Genomic DNA, 22,065 nt, shown 5'->3' with positions numbered 1-22,065 from the left:
TGATGCTTGGGGATATCATGTGAATAGATGCACGAGCCAGCCTGAAATGTATTAGCACCCTTTCTTGGGGCCGTTTGGAGAGCTTCCAAGATATGCAATATCAGTTTCCCCTCACCTCCCCTCCTGGGTTCATAATTTCTTGTCTTGAAAACATCTCACAATTTTCCTTTTGAAATCGTTTCAGGTCTTGCATTTCAAAACGGAGTTATGTTGCGGCAAAAGCTGCAGAAAATTTCAGAAAACTGTAATTTCCACATTGGGTAATAACTGTCAACGACAAGTGATACCCCATGCCCACCCCGGTAAGGGACAATTTTGTATAGTTAGACTGTTTCTCGAGTCTCTTGGCAAATGGCCATAGACTTGAAGACTGTTAGATGAAATTTTGATTTTCTTCCAAAGGGCGAGGAAACTGTTTATAGAGCAACACGTAGAAGCTACCCAACTGGAAGCCTCGAAGGGCAGTCATGACAAGGCGCATTATGGTTGCCTTACCTGGTATTCGCAGAGGCAAACTACTCCACGGCACTCCTGAGGACATTTCGACAGGTCTTTTCTGTTGGCGGGTCAGACCTGAGACCAGATCCATCAAGGGAGTGCTTAGGTGAGAGAGATTTTGTTTATTGTGTACATGTAGCTTGCCTTGTTGAACGTAATGATTTTTATTCAGTCTTCTTAAATAGTAGTTACTGCATTCCTATGGGACAACAGGGAAAATTGTTTCAGTTTATGCGTCGTTCGCCTGCTTTGAGCAAATATATCAACTTCATTTTCATCACATCAAACATCCCGACATAGATCTCTTTTGAAAAGGGATATAAGCTCACAACAACAAAACCTGCTCGTTTCGTGACTATGAAAATTTTGTAAGTCGCTTCGACAAATTGCAAAAATAGTTCAACTCTTCAGATATGGTAAAAGTGCTTTTACAGATGAAAAATACACATGTGAAAGAATACATACCTCGGTTGGGCATTTGCAAATTTTGAATATTTTAGAAATTTGGCTAATTATTACAAAAACATGAAGTAAAGGTCGTATAATTTTAAGAGTTGGAGTAGATTTTTTTATAAGCTGATCGTTTGCACATACAGAAAGAAAAAGTTGTTGTTTGGCAAAGGATTTTTAATGTGAGAGTTCCCTGGTTAGTAAAATTATTTGGTTTTTTGGGAAAAATCCTACCATTTTGGGCCACGCTTCAAAATAAATACTGATTTCCTGCCTGGCTTAAGGGTAATAAGATCCTTTACTCTAAAAAAAGGGAGCAGAAGTTTGAGTCATGCACATTAATGAATTTATTTAGCAAAATGTACCTATAAAAATAATTTGATAAAAAGCAGCAGTAGGCAAAGATCGACAAGGACTTTCTCAAGGTGTTAAACATACCACACTGAGAATTTTCTGCTATGCTGTAAAATGATAGCACAAAAATATGTAATCAAGAAGTATTACAAGTAATCCTTGCTTATTGAAAATTAACTTTTGAAATTTAACTAAAATGAAAAGGTTTATTGTTCGGTTAGTTCCAGATTTTTCCACATTGCCACCCAGAAAAAAGGCAACCAATTCAGAGGAAACAGGAAATTCAATCTGTCTAGTCAGTTAAGAATGCAAACAATTTTTCCATCTAAACAGAGGTTATCTATAATGTATGGACCCTGGGCTGAAAGAATTTTGTGCAAGAATTTGCTTGATTTTAATGGCCAACAGGGTTCTTTTCAGTACTCCAGAGAGCCTAAGTGAGCAACAGTTCTTTCTTCTTGTCCAAATTTAAAGTTGAATTTCCTTCATCACAAAATGTAACTATTCCAAAATATGAAATAAAATTACATCACAATATTATTTTTGCTTATAAGTGATGATAGATCAAGGGCATTACTTATAATTATTATTCCTGCTAAAAGATTTGAATTGTGGGTGGGGCAGAATGTGGATAAAAGAAAAAAAAATTAATGATGATAAAATTATGGATTACTTTATCAATCAAAAATGTCTGTTTACTGAAGATTTCATGGAAGGTGCTAGTGACAGCTACCAAGTGAAGACAAATTATTATTTTCCCCCAAGTGAGTTTGGCCATTAAGGTTGAAGTCCATTGTTCTGAATCAAAAAGGTGTGCTAATTGTGCATGAAGGTGATGCGCAGTCGTAGCAAGAATGCGTAATGCATTGCAAGAGGATCACCCTTGACCATGCAGTGATTCGCTGAGTGTAAATGATGTACTGTGATTTTGATCAGATTGTAATGGTAATGATTGTTTTACTTCTGTTTTGAAATTGTCATGGGATTGAAATTCAAAGCTAACTTTTCCCAAGTTGAAAATATTTTTAAACACCATCAGTTAAGACACTAAAGCAAACTGAAAAGTAAACACCTACAAGTGCATCACAAAGAAGACAGGAAAATTTCTAGCTTAGGCTACATTGCCTTACAGGTGTACCTGCACTTCTCAAGTCTTGACAACTGCCAATACCAGTATGCACTCAGCAGTACATGACCAACAAGTTTGTTGTTCCTTTCAGTTATTAAAAAAGATTTGATCCTTTACAGGCTAGAAGGATTAAGTAGCTAATAAATAGAAACCCCCAAGGTTTTTTTAAGCAAACAAATTCTTCACCTAGCATCATACAATCGTCAGCTGCTTTTATTTTACTTTTACTAAACTATTGATTGCAAGCAATTAAAGCATGAAAAGATTTCCTCACTGCCTCAGGAGAATAATTTAAAGGCAAAAGGTTTTATTTCTTTTAATACTGTATATCAAATTTAAAAGATCCAAACCATTCTTGTAACCAAGACCCAGGATTTCTTCAGTTGCTGCTGTCAAGAGATTTTGGAAGGTTGTATTATGTAGGAACGGCTCAAGTTACCATGGTACTGATTTGATTTAGTACCCTACTTCCAATACATGCCCTCTTTCTGGTCAATGCTCCTTGTTGATAAGTGCACCCACTCTAATAAGCACCCCTTCCCATTACAAAAGTGACATTCTCTATCTGAAATCTGCCTTCTCATCTGAATGTAACTTCTCAAACTCATTAATAATTCATCAAGTTTAAACAAAAGAAATGACCATGATGGTGGTTGGATATCTGATCTTAAGGTGGCTGAACACAGTTTTTGATACCTGTGTTTCATTCACCTTTTTCTCTAAAACCCTTGATCCCTCAGTCATCAAAAATGGCAGCAAACTAGTTAACAACACAAACTTTGGTTTTTTGATGGTTGAGCTGATGTATGTGCCATTGCCATGGCAACATGAATAAACATAAACAGGCCTTTAAAATCAGTTTTGTTTATTTGCAGAAAATCTAGTGATTAGATTTTCTTTATAATTTGCATGCAACAAGCTTGTAACGATTCTCACAAGTTAACACTATTTTGCTAAAACTTTAACAGAGAGATCTTTAATTATCCCTTGTTGAAGGTTCACTGGAATATCTAGAATTTCCTTTGTCAAAGTTCAATTATTTTCGATACTTCAGTTACTTATTTCCTAAAGTATTTTCGTGCCAAATTTCGTGAAATTCTAATGAGTGGTTCTCGAGAAACAGGCATATTTCCGAGAGTGCAATTGTCATTCAATCGCAAGTTTTTGACTTACTACGCACGCGCTGCATTTAACTGGGTTCTTTCGGTAAGAAAGAAAAAGCTGAGAATTGCTGGGTTCTTTGCATTGTTACCTTTTCTAACATATCTTTGTAATGCAAGACTAAAGCCATCAATAAGCTGAGTTCAATTATAGAGAAAAATAGCAGATACTGCGGGTGTTGAGTAAATAAAATGATCACTCTATTGACGGCACGTTTGTGTTTTGCAATCCTTGTGCGCGCGCTGAATTGCATCAGCAAAAGCCTGCACGAAACTGTGTTCGGCCACCTTAATTAGGTAGCATAGATTTTTTGGATCATGTGTACTACAGGCATCTGAGGTTGAGTGTTGATCAATACCCTCGATTGACCCTTAATCAACATGATCAATAATCGATTGATACTCAGTTGACACTCCATTGACACTGTGGTTGACACTCCATTGACACCTTGGTTGACTCTCCATCGACACCTCGATTGACAGTCAGCTAATTTTCACTCCATGCATATGAGTCGGTCGACACTCAGCCGACTATTGATCAGCTGTTGATCAGGTGTCAATTGAGTTTCCACTGACTATCAATCGGGATGTTGATCAAGTACCGATCAAGATGTTGATCGAGAATATCAATCGACTCTCGACTGGGGATCCCTTCAGTGCACATGATCCGATTTTAATTTTATTTCTCCTTGTTTCTTGTTAGTTTTAGATTTAATTGAGAAGATTTATTTAACACTCGAGACAGTATTTGACCACATTTCCAAACACCTTGAAGCCTGTCAAAGTTATTCTTCATCACATTTTCAACTCTCTTCTCGATGTTTGGAATGTGGTCAGACATGGTCTTTCATGTCTGATGTATAGGCGAATCTTTGCCGACATCATTGTTTACATTTTTCCTCATTAATATGCATAGAGAAGGCATCACACTAGACACAAATTGACTACAAAAATTTAAAGAGCTTGTGAAACTAATCTTCTAATTTTGGTGTATAGATATTCATTAAAAATTGGATTTCAAAGTCTGGTCATACAATCTTTGTAAAATTTTGAGTTTTTAAGCCCGTGTCACACAAAAAGTATTCACTGCATTGGGCTCAAATTCCTTAAAACAGTTAATTGTTCAAATGGTCAGTTACTTGTTAAAGCATTTAACAAGAAATATAAGGAGTAACGTTATTGGATGTTTCCATGTATCCAACATCATTATCAAGAAAAAAATCAATGAATGTCAAAGTTGTTAAAAGATTTGAGTTATGAATATCATTAGGTGGCATTCCTGTGTGCGTGATAATTATGCTAATAGAATGGCTTTGCACGAATCAAGTCCGATTGCACATTCAATGATGGTTTAATTGAGATCTTGTATAAACAACATTTCGTAAACAAGGCAGTCTAGTTTATTCCGGCACTTTTTGAGGATAAAAAAACTGTCTGCGATAGCTGGGCAAAGCTATCCATTAGCATAATTATCATGCACACAGGAATGCCACCTAATGATATTCATAACTCAACTCTTTTAACAACTTTGACATTCATCAATTTTTATTCTTGATAATGATAATGTCCAAGCCATTCTCTAAGACATTTCTTTTTTGTTAAACAATTTGTTGCTGTTTTTTTCTGAATTTTTGGTGGCCTCTGACACCTCATCAGAATTACAATATCAAGGTTTGTTCTTGCTTGCGATACAACCCCGCCTCCTGTTGTTTTATTGATGGTAAGTGGACTTGAGGGAGCAGTATCCTCTATCCTCTTAATCATTGTACTCTAATTTTATTTTCGTTTATGTGGCAAATAAAAAAAATCCACTTGTTGAAGATGGCACTGTCCAAATTGATTGCGATGACTCCAAGTAAAGCCTCTTGTGGTAGTTGAGGATCTGGGCATCTTTGTGGGTGGATGTGATCCATGGACTCAGCATGCTGTTTAATTGCTGATTTGCTATTGCTTGCACGACCTGGTTCATGCTTGGCCCCGTGTAAGCTCCAAGACCCAACGTATGTGAATGCACAGTCGTGCCAGCTCACTTTGTTGCAATCCCTTAAACTTGGTTGATTGTTGGTTTGTCTTAAGGCTTCTTAAATATCTGTGCCTATGTTCTCACTGGCCTTAAGGCTGGCAGAACGCAAAATATCTGGAGGACACAGCGCACGTGATCTGACGCACCCTTTACATAGCAAAGGACCACAAACCCCAGCGGCATCTCCTGTGACTCTCTCTGTTTTGTCTTTTTGCTTAGGCACTTCCTCAACAGACTACCAGGGTAGCCATTTGCTTTTAAATTGCTTAAAATGTGTTCCTGCTCATTCGTTCTTAGTTCAGGCGTGAAGAGAGGAGGTTAGCTCTGTTGAGGAGTGTTCTCACCACAGCTTCCTTATGTTGTGCTGGATTGTGAGACGCAAAATCCAGATACTTGTTGGTGTGGGTTGCTTTTTAGTAAGCATCAATCTCTACAGAACCATCCCCCAACATGGTTATTTGGGAGTCAAAAAAGAAAAACTGTGACCCTTGTCAGTCTGGCATGCATGCTATATTGTGAACTGGATGTTACTGTCAAAAGAGTTTAGATGCTGGTGGAAACGTTCTGCTTCTGTTTTCTTCAAATATAGTTGGAGTTGTCCACATACCTCCACCACCAGCGAGGAGCAACTGGAGAGGTAGACAAGCCCCGTGCCTCTATGTTGGCCATGACAAGATCCACGATCACTGCACTGACTGGTGACCCCATTGAACAACCAAATACTTGCTGGTAGTGCATCCCCTGATAAGTGAGAAATAGCTATTTCCCAGTACAAACTCTAGCAAGTCTCTAACGTGCACCTCAGTGAGGGTAGCTGTTTCTTTCCATCCATCAGACTGTTGGAGTTTTGTCTTTAGAACATCATTCGCCAACCTTACAGGAATGGAAGTGAAAAGAGACACAACAACAAAGGATACAAGGCTCCATCCTATGAACTTTTGGAAGGCCATAAAAAGATGCAGGGTTTGGATCAGAAACTCGAAGTTTTTTGTACTCCTCCTCAGAAAGGTTGCCAGAGTCCTTAAGGTTTTTCAGTTTCCACAGTAGGTCCAATGCAGTTTTTGTAGTGAAGTTCTGTCATTTGTCTGTAATTGGCTGGCAAGTCCTCCAGTCTTGGAGCATTGACTTGATTTTCTCCTGGTAATTGGACTTGTTCATCACCACGACAGGATTACCCTTGACGGCAGGAACAATGAGCGTGTTCTTATTCTTCTGGTCTTTCAGCACTCACCACTCTTCTTTGGTTATGTCACTCGTTCTGGTAGGCTGAGTGTTTGTAAGGATATGGCTCACTACAACTGATTTCCTCCTTAGCTGCAGCTGGTAGTCTTGCACTGCTTTGCTTGAGCGATGCTGATTTGTTTTCAAGGTATTGTGTCAGGGGTGAGAGTGTAATTTAATCCTTTCCTAAGTAACTGGACTTCGCGTCCTTTAAAATCAACAAAGGATGCGATCACCACCCATTTCTTCTTTATTTCGTTGCAATTGGAAACATCATCGGCATTAAAGTTAAGCTTTCTGTTCTGCCTTTCAAGTAATCTTAATCTGAGCTGTTCTGCCTCATGAGAAATCTCTTAATTATAGAGATGACTATTCATTTGAGCTGTATCTGAAAAGTCCAGTTTTAAAAGGAGAAACTGTGAAGGTCCATGTATACTAGCTCTTGCCTGTGAAAGATGGCTTCCTGCTTTCATATCAATGTACACAATTCCACATGTTCCTGTTAGTTTCTGGCTACCTGACAATGCTAAGCTGACCCTCCATAGGGCACCAATTAAGGGTGCCTCCATACTGAAAGTAAAAATTTGTGTGAAACATTGCTTCTAATAACTCAAGTGCTCATCATCATCATCATCAGCATCATCTCTTTTTGTACCAAAAGGCACATGTTAGGTTGCTGCAACATTCTGGCTCCATGTCTCTCCCTCCTTCCACTGTCTTCCTCCACATAGTCTGTAGTCTCCCTAGTGTTCTTTGCCCTCAATTCTCATTCAAACACATGCCCCCTGATGCATTCACCAGACCTCTCTCTGAATTTCATGTCCAATCTGGTGTCAATGCTGTCCTCAATTATAACTCTGTTGTCCTGCATTGCCCTTTTATTAATTAATGATTCTTTTGCTCCCTTGTATAGGCCATCTCATCATGGCATCCTTATCAAAATTTGATATTCAGTTTTTAAACTGGAATACATCCAATCATCTATTATTTCTTTTATTTGCTCTTAGTCATCTTCCACATTTCAGTTACCAATACAAGCGACCTACTGGTAACCGTTGTCTTGTTTGAGAGGGGGAATCTTGATGTTGGTTTTCATTCCAATGCCTTTTGTGCTCCATACAATGTAGCTTTGTCAGACATTACAAGGAACTCCATGTTTTAGTTGATTAAGATGTTTTCCTTTTCCCTTCCCCTATCACTTACTTACGTACAGTGTACTTAAGGTCATTCCCTAGTATTGCATTGGGCATCCTTACTGCACATAATTTATGACATCATTAGCGTGCGTTCATGCACGCACACATTGAAGACATGGCGGATTTGCCTTGATATTGAGTTCTGTCAGTTGAAAAATGGCTATAGCTCACTAACAAGCTCGGGTCACCCCAAATTTCTTTCCAGTCATTTTAATCAACTAATCATTAGCTTTGCGTGAGAAAAGACTGATCTGATTTCTATTGTTGAAAATTGAACAAATAAGGAAAATAGCAGTTGCACTGTAGTCTTTTCTATTATGCAGTTCGATAGCCGTGGCAAGCAATTTGGTTCCAATATTTTAACAAGGATTCAGCTGTCTGTCAAAATCAAACTTAAAAAGTTTATTTGTGTCCAACGCAAGTATTGACTTAAGTTTGAGGCGTGTTTTCATGAGTCTGGTCTCACAAAGAGTTTACAATAACTTGGAATGCATTCTTGTAATGAGCATTAAATAACGCTAAAATGGGACATTTTCAATGCCTCACTGCTCCTTAGCGAGCGTGGGCACCCCTGTTTTCAATTTTTTAATTAAAGTTCTCATATGATAAATATTCATTGGACAAAGTTTGAACAAAAATCTATGTACAGTTTTATTTCAGGGGAATTACCTTGATAACTGACTGAATGAAAGAAATGAGGAACTCATCAGCATCCTCTATCTCCCTCTCCTATTTGTAATGTGATCCTTGTTGCATGCATTCTCACTGCTCCTGGCTATCTGCATACACTTAAATTAGAAGACTGTTGATCTTGTAACCTCTCACCTCCATTGTTAAATGCACTGCAGCACTCTTTGTGTAAATTATGCAGTCATTTCAGTTCCCAATCATAGTGGTGATGTTTGGTGTTACCAGTGACCCTATCTGCCACTAACCTTGCCATTGCCTTTCACCTAATAGTAACATCACAATCTTTCAAGTTTTGTGTATCCAGAATGCTTTCAGTTTCTTATTAACCTTTTAATGTAAGTGAGGAATTAGCTCTCAGCTCAACACCCATGCCTGGAGGACTTGTTGGTTTGCTTTTGGGGTTTTCTCTTTCCTGGATGATTGACTTTCGGGGAAACCAAGTATCTCTCCTTAGCAGCCATTTAACCCATCCAAGGGCAGTAGCAATACTCCTAACTTCTTCAATCTTCTGAAATTTGAGTTAAGCACCATGCCCTATGTAGGCTGCTAGGATAAAAGACTTCATTTTGATATGCTCCCATTTCAATGGTGAATAATATTTTTATTCTAGAAAATGCCACTACCACTTAAAATCTACAAAGAACCATGTTATTTTGTTTATTATATAAACATACTGATAGCAACGTTTTTGATAATTTTCAAACCACCATCCTAAGATTTCTGAAGATTCTCTAAAAATTGTCCAAGGGCCACACAAACGTTTCCGAAAATTTTCCAAAACATTAAAATAGTAAACAGCATTTTTCTTCTCCTACATGCTACTCACTGATGTTAAAAGATGATTTGGATAGGACAGATGCAAATTTCATCATAGTAGCATTTTGTAGGCTAATAGGCTTGAGAGGAAATCAGCAGCAGTGTCATAAATTTATGATAATTTTTTCAGTTTCTTTTCACTTTGAAAAAACCATTTGTTTACCAAATTGTGAGATTTTAGTGCTTTAACAAATTGCCACTTAACTCTGTTGTGTAGCAGTTAAATGGTTAGTGTGCTGGACTCCTTATAGACTGTCTGTGTCACCAGGCCTGTACCTGTGTCATTTGGTTGTGTGTTGTCACTTGATATTGAATTTTAATAATGCACCTTTCAAATGTCAGAGCAATTCTCCAAATATCTCCACAAAACTTACTGCCATGTCATTTTGGTGGTAGCTAAAAAACTAGCATGTTCTAGGATATCATAACATAGTGTTATTATGGAATTTCCAGTTCCAGCTAGTTCACATAAGTTGACCAAAAGGCTAAAGGGGGAATCAAGAAACTAACAAAGCCACAATTTATTTAATAAGTCATGGTGAAACCCACATATGAAAGTCTTATGTTCATACTTAAAATACTTTGCTGTCTTGGTCTTGAAATGTCTCGGGCTCACTACCTTTCAAAATCTTACATTTACCATTTACCATCCATATGTATCTTTGTTTTCTGAGGTGGCACAATGTGATCAGCTATTCTTGGGTTGCACTGTCACACAATTAAATAATAATTCAAAAACCATTCAGTGTATGAAGTCAAGAAAGTATGATGTTATAGGAGATAAATAAAGAAGACACTTCTCCAAGGCTTACGTCAGTACATTTTCCCAAACTTCAAATATCTGCCAAAATATTTTGCACAAATTTAGAGCACAGTATGGAGCCGCCTTATTAGTGTACCTCCGTGGTTCCACAACATGGCGGCCGGAAAATAGTGTATAAAAGCATCTGGAACTTACTTTGGCCATCTAGGCGACTGATTATCAAGCAAACATTTAAATAAGCACTTTTCCTAATATTTTAACTTCTAAAAGGCTAAAATCATGAGATAAGTAAATATTTTTTGACAACACATTCAAAGCTTTATGTCACACTCCTCCATAACTCTGAAATTCAAAATGTGCCTGTGTTCAGACAAAGCAAGCCATTGATCTGAAAAGTTGTTAACAGATATAAATTTACCACCTCTTATGCCTGATGAGGATAATAACTTTGATGGCTCTTTAGTTTTGGATTTAAGAAAACAACGATGTCACTTGCATACCAAGAATATATCCCTTATTCTCTTCCCAGACAAATTCATCATTTTTGCAAACTGACTATATTTCATTTCTCTTGAGCAGTTGGTGAGTGAAGATTCTTTTTCGAATTTCTTACAGAAAGTTTTTGAGATGACTTTATTTATCACAATCGGAGTTAATGTTCCTGTTCAGGACAACTAGACCTCTGTTTCAAATGCTCACAGAGGCAGAAGGATGATCTTCTATGAGGAAACTAAGTTTGTAGCTTTTCGTAGAACTAAATCCAATTTTCCAGTACACTTTGTGAGAGATCAGTACTATTAATTTACTATGAAGTCGTCATGTTATATTTTCTCACAGAATATTAGAATTACTTTTAAGTCAATTTAGTTAACAAATGGTAAATGCCATAGCGTGTACTATTGAGTTATGGATGCACGTGGGAGGTTGCTGAGCACGAAAGAAACGTAAGAGTCGCACGAGGCGATAGCCTCGTGCGACTCTAGCTTCTTGAGTGCTTAGCAAACCTCCCAAGTGCATCCATAACTCAATAGTACACGCTATGGCATTTACCATTTGTTTTATAACATAACATTGAGACATTGGAACAACAGAAGTCCTTTTATTGAGCTACATCACAAAAAAATGTAGTCTTACATGACAAGAGAAAACAAGTGCGCAAAAATTCATTCATGACAACCGACTGCACACCAATAACTCGATAAAGTTTCATCTTCACACAACTGTGAAGACAGTTTTGCATTTCTGGGAGAAGGACGTCAGCCATTACTTTGGAAACAATGTCTGTCAAAAGATTTGCTTTGTGAACATTAGTACACACGTCAGCAGTGTACACCCATGGGCAAATAGTAGATGCTAAATTAACCAATCAGAGCGCACGCTTTGCTTTAGTTATGTTATAATATATTTTAGAGATAGAATTGATTAGTAAGAAATAATAATGAAAACAACAAATTTCAAAGATTTTTCATTTCAAGGGCATTTCTTACAGAAAGTTTTTGAGATGACTGTATTTATCACAATTGGAGTTAATGTTCCTGTTCAGGACAACTAGACCTCTGTTTCAAATGCCCACGGAGGCAGAAGGATGATCTTCTATGAGGAAACTAAGTTTGTAGCTTTTCATAGAACTAAATCCATTTTTCCAGTACACTTTGTAGAGAGATCAGTAATATTAATTTACTATGAAGTTGCCATGTTATATTTTCTCACAGAATATTAGAATTACTTATAAATCAATTTAGTATATTTTAAACAAATTTCAAAGATTTTTCATTTCAAGGGCATCTTTCAGTACTTTTTGTTAACAAAAAGGGGACATTTTTCTTTCACTTTATTAGTACATGGTAACTTTTTGTTACAAGATGGGCCAAGTCTTGCAACATAACTTAAAGAATAAAAATAAACTCCTAAAAATTTCTCAAGTTCTGGACAATCAGGCATTGAAATAATACCTGTGTACCTATCTATTTCAAGTAGTTTTTGTAAAGAACAGGTAAAAACGAATATGTTATGTGAAATTAAGTTTTAAAAGGATCTGCCCATATGCACAAAAGCCAACTTTTTTTCCTCTAGGTGGCTCTCTTGTATTTCCAAATGTTTTGGAGTTTTGGTCTTACAAAAGAAATAAATGGACAAAATACATAAAAAATTTAAAGACTTTTTAAAAAGTATATGTTTCCAGTTCTAAGCCACCAAGGAATAAAATAGGATGTTTTATTACTTTTAGCATTGCCATGGCAACTACTGAAGATTTCACAATATCTCTTATAGTGTTCACTGATGGCATTAAACTGAGTTTGATTGCAACAAACCTTAGTAGCATGAGTTAAAGGCAACATGTTGAAGATGGTATCATGGCAACCTTACTGTTATCATGCTTTTTTCTTTTCTGGAACCTTTTACCTACCAGATATAACAAGGTTGAAACTACAGATTAAATATCAAAATTCAAATATTAAAAAATCTATAGTAAGAAGTAAGTTAGTAATAATACAATCAGTGTTAAATTTTGTCCAAACGAATTTTATTTACTGTGAAGTTTTCCTTACAGACACCTCCATGTATATTGCATCATTTCCAGAAAATATCCACATCCCTCCCACTGAGGGTTTTCAGTTTAAACACCCTATTCTCTCTGGAAATACAGGGTTTGGTCCATACTGTCCTTTAAAATTTTGGCTATTGAGATCCTTCCTCCATAATAATTAGAAATTTCCAATAACCCAAAGAAACTCCTTCCAATTATGGCACTGACATAAGACCTCTTTTTCTTTTAGCAATTTTCCTACTGTAAACAAATTTCAACTCTCAAAGATTGCTAAAGTCATATACATTGCGATGAATAATCTACAGCTAGCAGCCCGAAAAACAAATTTAACACTTTGGAACATGTCAAAATTATGTATGTTTATATGACTTTATATGAAATTTCAATTCAGAATAGACTGTTGGGTTTTGTGGCCTTGCCATACCAAAACAATAAAATATAGTTAAGGTTCTTGTCATACTCGACCACTATTCATATTGTGTTAAGTGATTCTTGTGGAGTTATTGTTTCAGTAAGAGCAAACACAGTCAAAAAGTTCTGTGCATTGGTGCTGGTGCTTTCATGCTGTTTACGGTCAAGTTTGAAATGTCCTTAAAAACACAATGAAATGACATATATAAATGAAAAGGATTCTTTTACTTTTGTTCAATCAAAGACACACCCACGTATGCACATCCTGTTGAGTGACCTAAAACCTATTCAAGCTGTTTAACTGTGTTGTGTTTCCTTCAAAAACTAAGGTTATTGTTCCTTTGTGTGGTTAACTTGTGGTTAAAGGCGTTAGAAATCAGTTTTACTCGATCTTATAAACAATGTTTTGCATTAAAATCAGTTAGATCTTTGAAAAAGCATGAGCAAATTTAGTAACATTTGCGGTAGAAGTAGGTAAATTTTCCTAGCTAATTGTGGCCAACAGAAAAGTTAAATAACTTGGTACAGTAAGGCTTAGGCTCTCTTGCACCTTATTTGGTCACGATTGTGAACATGTTTTTTCTGAAAACCACACAATCTGTTTGTTTTCTAAACCCGACTTCCGTGATCCGTTCCTCCCTATAATTCGTACTACTCTCAGCTCTCACTTGTAATCAAGTGACCCCATTAGTACAGCACATGTTTACCAGCCCTTATAAGGGGTTCCGCTTCACCTTGCGCCAAATTTGGTTATGCTGTTGATCTATATACGCCCATAATCACGAGCTCAAGACGTGTGGCTATGACTTCCTGAGTGAGAGAGCGGGAACCTGATACGTGACGCGCTGTTCTTACGCATAAGGGTATTAGAACAATTAACTTTAAGCCGCCTCAAAGGTCTCTCATTGTTTTGCAAGCTGGAGTTCACCAAGTATGCAAAATCAATTAGGGTTGCATGAGCTGCGTTTATGGATTTTATAGGAGAATTGAGTTTACCATCGCTGGGAGCGAGTCTATACACAACGTAATTTTCTTTAGTTTAGAGTTTAGTATCGAAGTGAATTCAAAGAGCCGATTATGTTAATTAAATATTGATTGATGCTTGTGTCACTCACTGAACTCCAGTGTCATGTCAAACAGAAACGACAATAGGATACCCACGATCGGGGGCTACGGATCTAATCACGATCAAATTTTAAAAGACGGTGATTTAAACAATCAGGAAATGTTCCTGTTGACATGGGATAGATTAGGCTTAAAAATGACAACAAGTGTTTTCAAAACAGGCGTGGGATAATTCGTTAAGAGACAACACCAATCTCGAATCTTTTTGTGTTTGTGGGAATTGTACATGATGTGTATTGATACGTCATTTCCGATTAACATTAACTTCACTTTTTTAATTTTTCAGGATCGAAAAGTTACGTTATGAAAACTTCTCTCAGATTCTGTGTAGTTGTTCAAACATGCTTATTTTGTCAGTCACACACTGTCACACAAATTTTCTCGATTTTTCACGGATAGTTCGTGAGCTATCCGCCCTTGGATAAAGAAAAAGTAATCCAACTTTTTAACCCTCGGATCACATTGATAAGTGATAGCGAATTTAAACGTCCTAAATGCAACCACAATATGACTCGGTGTCGACCGCACGGCGCCAAGCTGTGTAAAACTGTCCATCAAAAGACTTGAGGAAAATTTGCTCAGCTCTTGTTTTGGGAAGTTGTGGTCGAACCAAATTCCAAGCGATCTTCCCTAACAATTGTTTTCGAACGTCCGATCGCTTTCTCTTTAATTGTCGATATTTCTAGTTTATCACCAAGTGAAAGTAAGGTAGATGGTTTGGTTAGCTGATTCGGGAAGCAGTGTTGTGAATCAGCTGGACCACAACACAAAGCATTCTTTCAGTTTCGCGCCACTGTGGAAAATATTATCGATCATTTGCGATTACCCTGTAATTAGTTGTGGAGTAGTCTTGGAGCGTAATACGGAAGTCGGCGTGGGAAGGACCCGAGTTTCGGAAAGCTTTTTTAAGGTTTCACGTCTCGGTTTACATGAAAATCCTATGGCGTCCGATTTAACCCGATTGAAGTTTGAATTCTCCGCAAAGTGGCGCCGTGAAACCTCAGTTCTTCAATGGTTAACACTTGACAGCTTTTGTTGTCTTTTGTCATCTGCCTCTGTGCTGATTGGCTAGCCCGTATGTGATAGACAAACCGTTTGTGTATTTGACACGCATGACACGAAGTAAACAGTGTGCGTAGATTGGAGAAAAAAATTCTATCATGTCTTCAGATGGGCCTCAGTGAGCGGGGTAAAGCGGAGGGCACAATGGTTAGCGGCGAGAGTACGTCTCTAGTCGACTTCGTTAAAATGACTAACCCCGGTTTATTTGATTTCCAGGACGAGATACACTCGTTCATCGAAGCCTTGCTTCCTCATGTAAAGGCTTTTGCCTATACGTGGTTTAATTTGCAAGCAAGAAAGCGAAAGCACTACAAGAAGCATGAAGTGCGAATGACTCCTGACGAGGAGAGAAGGTGCAAAGAAGAGCTAGATGCTGAAGCCCCTGAAGTGAAGCAAAAGTGGGCTTCAAGGCTTTTGGCAAAGCTGCGAAAGGACATTCGCCAAGAATGCAGGGAGGACTTTGTGATGTCAGTCGTTGGAAACAAACCCGGCTCGTCGTGCCGTTGCGTCATTTCCAACCCTGATCAGAAGGGGAAAATGAGGCGCATAGACTGCCTTCGCCAAGCTGACAAAGTATGGAGATTAGATCTGGTGATGGTGATTTTGTTCCGAGGCATTCCTTTGGAAAGCACGGACGGCGAGCGTTTGGGCAAGTCGCAGCATTGCCAGAGTCAGACTCTGTGTGTTTTGCCTAACCATATCACGGTGACAGTTCGAGAACTGGATCTATTTCTAGCAAACTTCATGTGTAATCGAGGTAAGAAGTGTTCACATACAAATCTCCATGTTTGCCAGGTCTACAGCAGATCTGATCAGGTGTCTAGATGCCAGCACACCAAAATTACAGAGTTAAATTTTGCGCAACTCGGTCTCCTATCAACAAGTTGGAGGTGCTATGTTTCTCTTTAATAATTAAAACAGAAAACTGTTTAAGTTCTTTGGGTGTGTAATTTAATCATTTTATTACTCTACAGAAATGAAATTGTTATGTTTGTGTAGTTTGTTTTCTTGCGTTCCATCGACCGCAATTAGTTTCCCATTTTATTCGCAGAGCACAAACAGGATTCCAACAGTCCCGTTCGAAGTTCTGGCGATCCAGATTCTCACCAAAGTAAGTATAAATTTTTAATATCTTCTTTGTAGGACCTGTTCGTATATGTAGTCAAAGTGAAAAATACAGAATTACATGTACGTTATGAATTTGCGTGGAGGTAATGAAAAAATAGTCTACTACTTTCAAGGACAAACGCCGTGTTGTTGTTTTGTTGTGACCCGACACGTGCGCGCATTTGAACAATCCAAATTAATTCGCTCATAAGGCTTTTGTTTTTGTTCTCGTTGTGTTATCCGCCTCTGGAAACCACGTTTCATTGTTGTTAATGGGAAAACTAAGGGCCCTATTTGCATCCCAAGTTAATCGCAAAAGTAGCCCCTCCGGGCTCCACGTGCTGTTTCAGGAAATCGCCGCTATTTTACACGCAAAATTCTTTTTCTCCCCATAAATCATGAAAGACTTCCTCTGAGTGAGTGAATAAATTCCATCGCGTATTCAAAGTAAGTAAGGTAATACTCGATTACAGAAGAGTTCGGTTTAGTAAACATTTAAGACGCTTTGTTTTTCGACTTAAGCCTTTCCTTTACGTACATGACTTGAAAGTTCGTGCCAGTCGATTAAAAAGAAGATAAGTTTCATATTTCCCCTTCAGTTTTTTCGCGGGTCGTATAATCTGCAACTTGAGTTTCATCGACGTGCTATGACGTTATGTATTTGACTTTTTTGTTTGTAGTGTAATGTGTTAAGCGAACAATTAGTTTCACGGTAAACGTTCCTTTCCTGCGGCTGGCGTTTGCAAATTACAGCGCAGGCTGTTTGCAAGAGAAATGAAACGAAAAGAGATGCGTCCCTTCGCGATTTGTTAGATGACTTTAGGGATATCCACTTGACAGCTAACGTGTTTATGCATATTTATATATTCTTTCGCTTCAGGTGAACAGAACATATATGCCATAAACACAGCAAATAGATTGTGACATTTCATCTTATGTTGTTAGTATCCACTGCAAGCTTCTGCACTAGAAGATTGTGGGTTTAGTTTTCGCAATTTACCTTAATTTGTCATGAGAAGTGAAAAGCCTGCAGTGTTAATTAATTATTTGAGGCACTTGTGGAGATCTAGATCATTCCTTGTTTCGTTGCTCATGCGTTGTTCGTGTTTTGTTTGGTGTAATCTGAAAACTGATGAAGCTACAGGGATGCAGGGTTAAGGGGATTTATAAGTTAGGTTGTGTTTTCAAGACATGATTTTCATGACCTTGGGGGCGGTTGTGTGGTTGAAGAGGATACGAGCCGTTTCTAATCGTGCGTGCACGCGGGAAACACTGAGTTATGTAACTTAACTATTATATGAATCAATAATAAAAAAGAAGTTACTTTCACTTATTTATCAGGCTACCGCTTTCTCGATACTTTGGGTTGGACTAGGGCAACGAGTGTCTCGTGTTTTGCGGTCATGAAGCCAAGGGGAAAAAAATCAATCTAAGGGGCATGCTTTTGTGGTTTTGTTTAACGTGACTCAGTTACTTGATATTCCTTGATGTGAAATCTAACTCTAGCGTTTGCTTTACGAGGTCGTGACACTATTTTTATCTCTGTACACAACATCTTTCTCTGAATTTCTTGGGTGTTGCTGCCTGTTATCTGCTTTTGAGGTTTCTTGTTTTTTTTTTTTAGGTTTTCATCAACATTTTACTGAACCTAAGAGATTAAACCTCGGATCAAGAAATAACATTACTTGTAAAATCTTCTATGATTGACAGAAAGGCTTATAATGAATGTAATTGTTGAAAACTATTGTTCTTGTACTCACTTGACAACTTATTGTCTTGTAAAATGTCATAAGGTTGTGATGTACAATTGGATGATACCTTCAAACAATAGACGACAACTAAACCTGTTTAGTCCAAGGTCAGGCACCGGAATTTTTTCTCTATCTAATGTGCCTTCATAATTCTGCCGAGGGCATCTATTGTTAGATTGAAACAATTCTAAAACGAAAGATGATTGTTTTTTTGTGTGTGTAACAGGCTGTTTGATAAAATGTTTTTGGTAAAGTAGTAATGAGAAGATATGACTTGATCAGTACTAAGAATTTAAGTGATAATCTGTCTACTACTTGTTTTGTCTTAATATAAATTTAATAAGTGGACATCTTTGTTTGACTTTGGACATGCCAAGGCCAAACCATGCTAGATAGAGGGAGAAAAGTTTTCCTTCTTTTACTGTCAACAGAAGGTTTATAAGTTTGGTCATAATCTGTTGTTTGGGTTTTCAACATGATTTTGTCCAGTTATCAAGTAGTATATAATTTAGGTATATTTCAAAGACAAAGCAGTTCTAAAAGTAATGGTCTCAGAATAATTACATCAATGTTGATAAAACAACAACAACAAGACATTACACATGTACTCACATCTCATGTTGACAGCACTTTTATAAAACTTGGCTATTTTTGGAGGTTTTTGTAAAAAAAATGGGGTTCCTTGCTAAACCAGAGAGTTGTTTCTTTGAAAAAACCCTGAATCTGATGTGTGAAATAGAATTAATTTCCTCACATTAGAAATATGCTGATCACATTTTCTCCCTTGTTTGTCTTTCATAGTAGTATTTCTTTTCAACATAATACATGCCTAGACCAAATTTATAGCAATGACTTTATCCTTGTGTAACCAGTGTCATTCATAAATAACCAAAAGATAGCAAATCTCATTACAAAAGGCTGCTCCCTTTATTAAATGTAACTCAGAATTCTCCCTGGGTTGACAACTATAATTTAACAGGCTTGTTCAACTACAGTCCTCAGCTCTGGAAGGTTGGAATTAAAATGCAGTACAGTAGCTCAGGGCCTCAATTGAATCTATATATTTATCTTTGAATGTAGTATTGAGAAATTCCTACTGGTGAATGTCTTGTACATTGTGAAACCTTTTTGATGAATTTCGCAAATTTCTTTTATGAATGTAGCCAACTTTCATTTTGGATATGTTAATGTGTTTTGCTTGTGAACTTCACTGAATGTTATAACAATTAGCATTATTAATTTCTCTAGCAGAACTATTCTGCAGTTAAAGAAGTTTACACTTAAGATAGAGGAAGAGAAATATTAAAGCTTTGTATTGATTAAATATTGTACTTCGTGTTATTTCAGAAGATGCAGGTGTATCTATTGTTAATGCAAATCTTGGAGAAAGCACACAAGTTTTACTTTAGGGAGTTTATTATGCATATCATTAACATGTTTGGTCAATAGGGAACAAAGCAAGGAACCATAGGTATTATAAGACAAAGGAACTTGTTCTTGCACAATAGAATTAGTTTGTAAAAATAAGATAACAGAAGTGATGAGTTGTTTATATAACTTTAGGAGGTTTCAGTGTTGCATACCAAACTAGTTGCATCATAATGAGCTTGTGGTTGAAATACCTGAGGGAACCAACAATTGACAATTTGGGTTCAATTTAAACTTGTGTTGTTCTTGTAATAGTTAAAGAGTTACTAACAAAGCATTCCAAAGTCATGAACCTTTTAATAGAATAAATTAAACTAAACTGTTTCAAGGAACTCTCTGTATATCATCAAAAGGACCCTGTAAGAACCTGTCAGCTTTACATTGTCCTGACATATGTTGATACTGTAGGCTGCTGAGAACTTTAAGCTGTTACCATTTTAAGTAAACGAGTTCACTCACCATATCAGCTTACAGTTGATGTTCAAAAAACTTTTTCTAAAAAATATTGACCGAGAATCCGGAAATCTTTTCAGCCAACAAACACCTTAACCTTAACACCATTCTTGGCAACAGTTATTTTAAAGAAGGGAGTGGAATGCAGATTAATATTTCAACATCTATTTTGAACTGTTGCACATAGCTGAAAGTGCAAACATCTGTTTTTACATGTTTTAAGTGAAAATGTGAAGCTTGTCACTGTCACTGTAAACATTAAATAAGTGCACAGGTAGAAAACTCACTGGAAAGCAGTATAACCACTCCTTTGCTCTTCAAGTTCTTTTGTACTTTCTAAGGATTTTGATATTTACTGATGATCATTTATTTGTAAGGCCACACTAGCTTATCTTGAGGAATTCCAATAATATCTCTGTGTTACATCTATTTAAGTGCCCTTTAGTACTCTCTGGTAGTATTTATTGTGGAAAACAATATTAATCAACTATCAGAAAAACAAATGCCTCTTTTTGCTTGTTTTCCAGCATGTGAAACTTTAATTACGTAAAATGTTTCTCAGTCACCCTCATCTAAGAAGTTTTGTGAAAAAATCTCTCCTCAGTACAATTTGCCAGGCTTACCAATTATAAGTTGAATTTCAATTTGATGAGTTATTTGACAATGTGAAGGAAGGAAGCAAGGGTATAGAGAGAAGTAAACACTATATTTACATAGTTTAAAATTTGACAGTTCAAACCAGAGACCAGTTCTTTTGACATTAACTGTCACTTTGACTCTCTTGTTATCAAAATGAACCATTAATTTTTCATCAAATTATGTTTGATGTAGAGGATTCCAGAAAAATACCAAATATAAAAGTAAACTGATCTATGGAAAGCAAATTTTACATTTATTTCCTTTTTTTGCCTTAAATGTTTTCTCAACTAAAGTGGCAATTTCGTAAATGCAATACCCTGAATTCAATATGACGTTTTAAAAGATGTAGAAGTTTAACAGAAGTTTGATGTTATATAACTCCTACGGTAAAATCCCACATTAAAGCTCTGGGCTTATGTAACTTCATAAGGACATTTGGGTGGGCTTATAAATGAGGGGGCTTATATCCAGGGGGCATATAAGCGGAATAAAAAAATGTTCTGGAACAACGAGATAAAACATAGCTGAGAAACGAATTAAAGCTGACATACCATTATATTTAGAGCTATTACATTTAGAATACATTTATTGCACTCATAACGTTGTTATATATGCATCAACATTTGTTTCTTTCTGTGGTATTGTTATAATATTATTGTTATAAACTCCACAACCACTTGTTTATGCCTACAACTTTCAATTAAAGATTTTGATGTTTGTAAAGAAACTTAAAAGGAATGCACTTATACATTAGATGGGCTTATATCCAGGGGGGGGGGGGGAGGTATGTCTGGAATAATATATTTGTTAGCAAATAGAAGGGTTTATATCCAGGGGGGCTTATAACTGGGGGGACACTTTATCAGGGGATTTTACGGTATTATATTGGTGACTTGTGTACATTATCATACCTTAGTATTGCAACTAATATTCACCAATTGCACTAGATTGATAGAGTTATGGAAGGGGCAGGATTTTTTTTATCAGCTTTATGGTCAATAAATTCTGTTAGCCTGATTTCCCAGATAATGGATGAATAGGTTGCTTTGACTGTTGGAGTGACCTTTGGAATGTTTAGTACAAAAACTGACAGTAGTGTTGAATATGTCATATTTCTTTATCCTCTGGGTTGAATAGTATGTATTACCTCCTTTTAGTTGGCACAGAGCAGAATTTGGTTTCCTCTGGTGTGTTTACAGTAGCTGAACTCTATACCTATGCCAGAAGTAAGTGTTCTGATG

The 22,065-nt window shown here is 36.9% G+C and overlaps 1 protein-coding gene across 4 annotated transcripts in view; it reads left to right on the top strand.

Moving 5' to 3' along the window:
* The first annotated feature begins 319 nt into the window (after positions 1–319).
* LOC145468878 (nuclear factor 1 C-type-like) overlaps positions 320–22,065 on the top strand; it is a 37,708-nt gene continuing 15,962 nt past the window's right edge. The window contains exons 1-4 of one of the 4 annotated variants that reach the window (XM_081452584.1): positions 320–604; positions 15,663–16,203; positions 16,498–16,557; positions 21,982–22,050. In XM_081452584.1, coding sequence (XP_081308710.1) covers positions 15,777–16,203; positions 16,498–16,557; positions 21,982–22,050 — 556 coding nt within the window. In that variant the 5' untranslated portion in view covers positions 320–604; positions 15,663–15,776. The other 3 variants (XM_081452583.1, XM_081452582.1, XM_081452581.1) reach the window with 3 other exon arrangements.

Source organism: Orbicella franksi, chromosome 14 (genome assembly GCF_964199315.1).
Source record: "Orbicella franksi chromosome 14, jaOrbFran1.1, whole genome shotgun sequence".
Classification (NCBI taxonomy): domain Eukaryota; kingdom Metazoa; phylum Cnidaria; class Anthozoa; order Scleractinia; family Merulinidae; genus Orbicella; species Orbicella franksi.
Note: the sequence above shows the minus strand (reverse complement) of the source record. Positions and strands in the feature narration are given on the sequence as shown.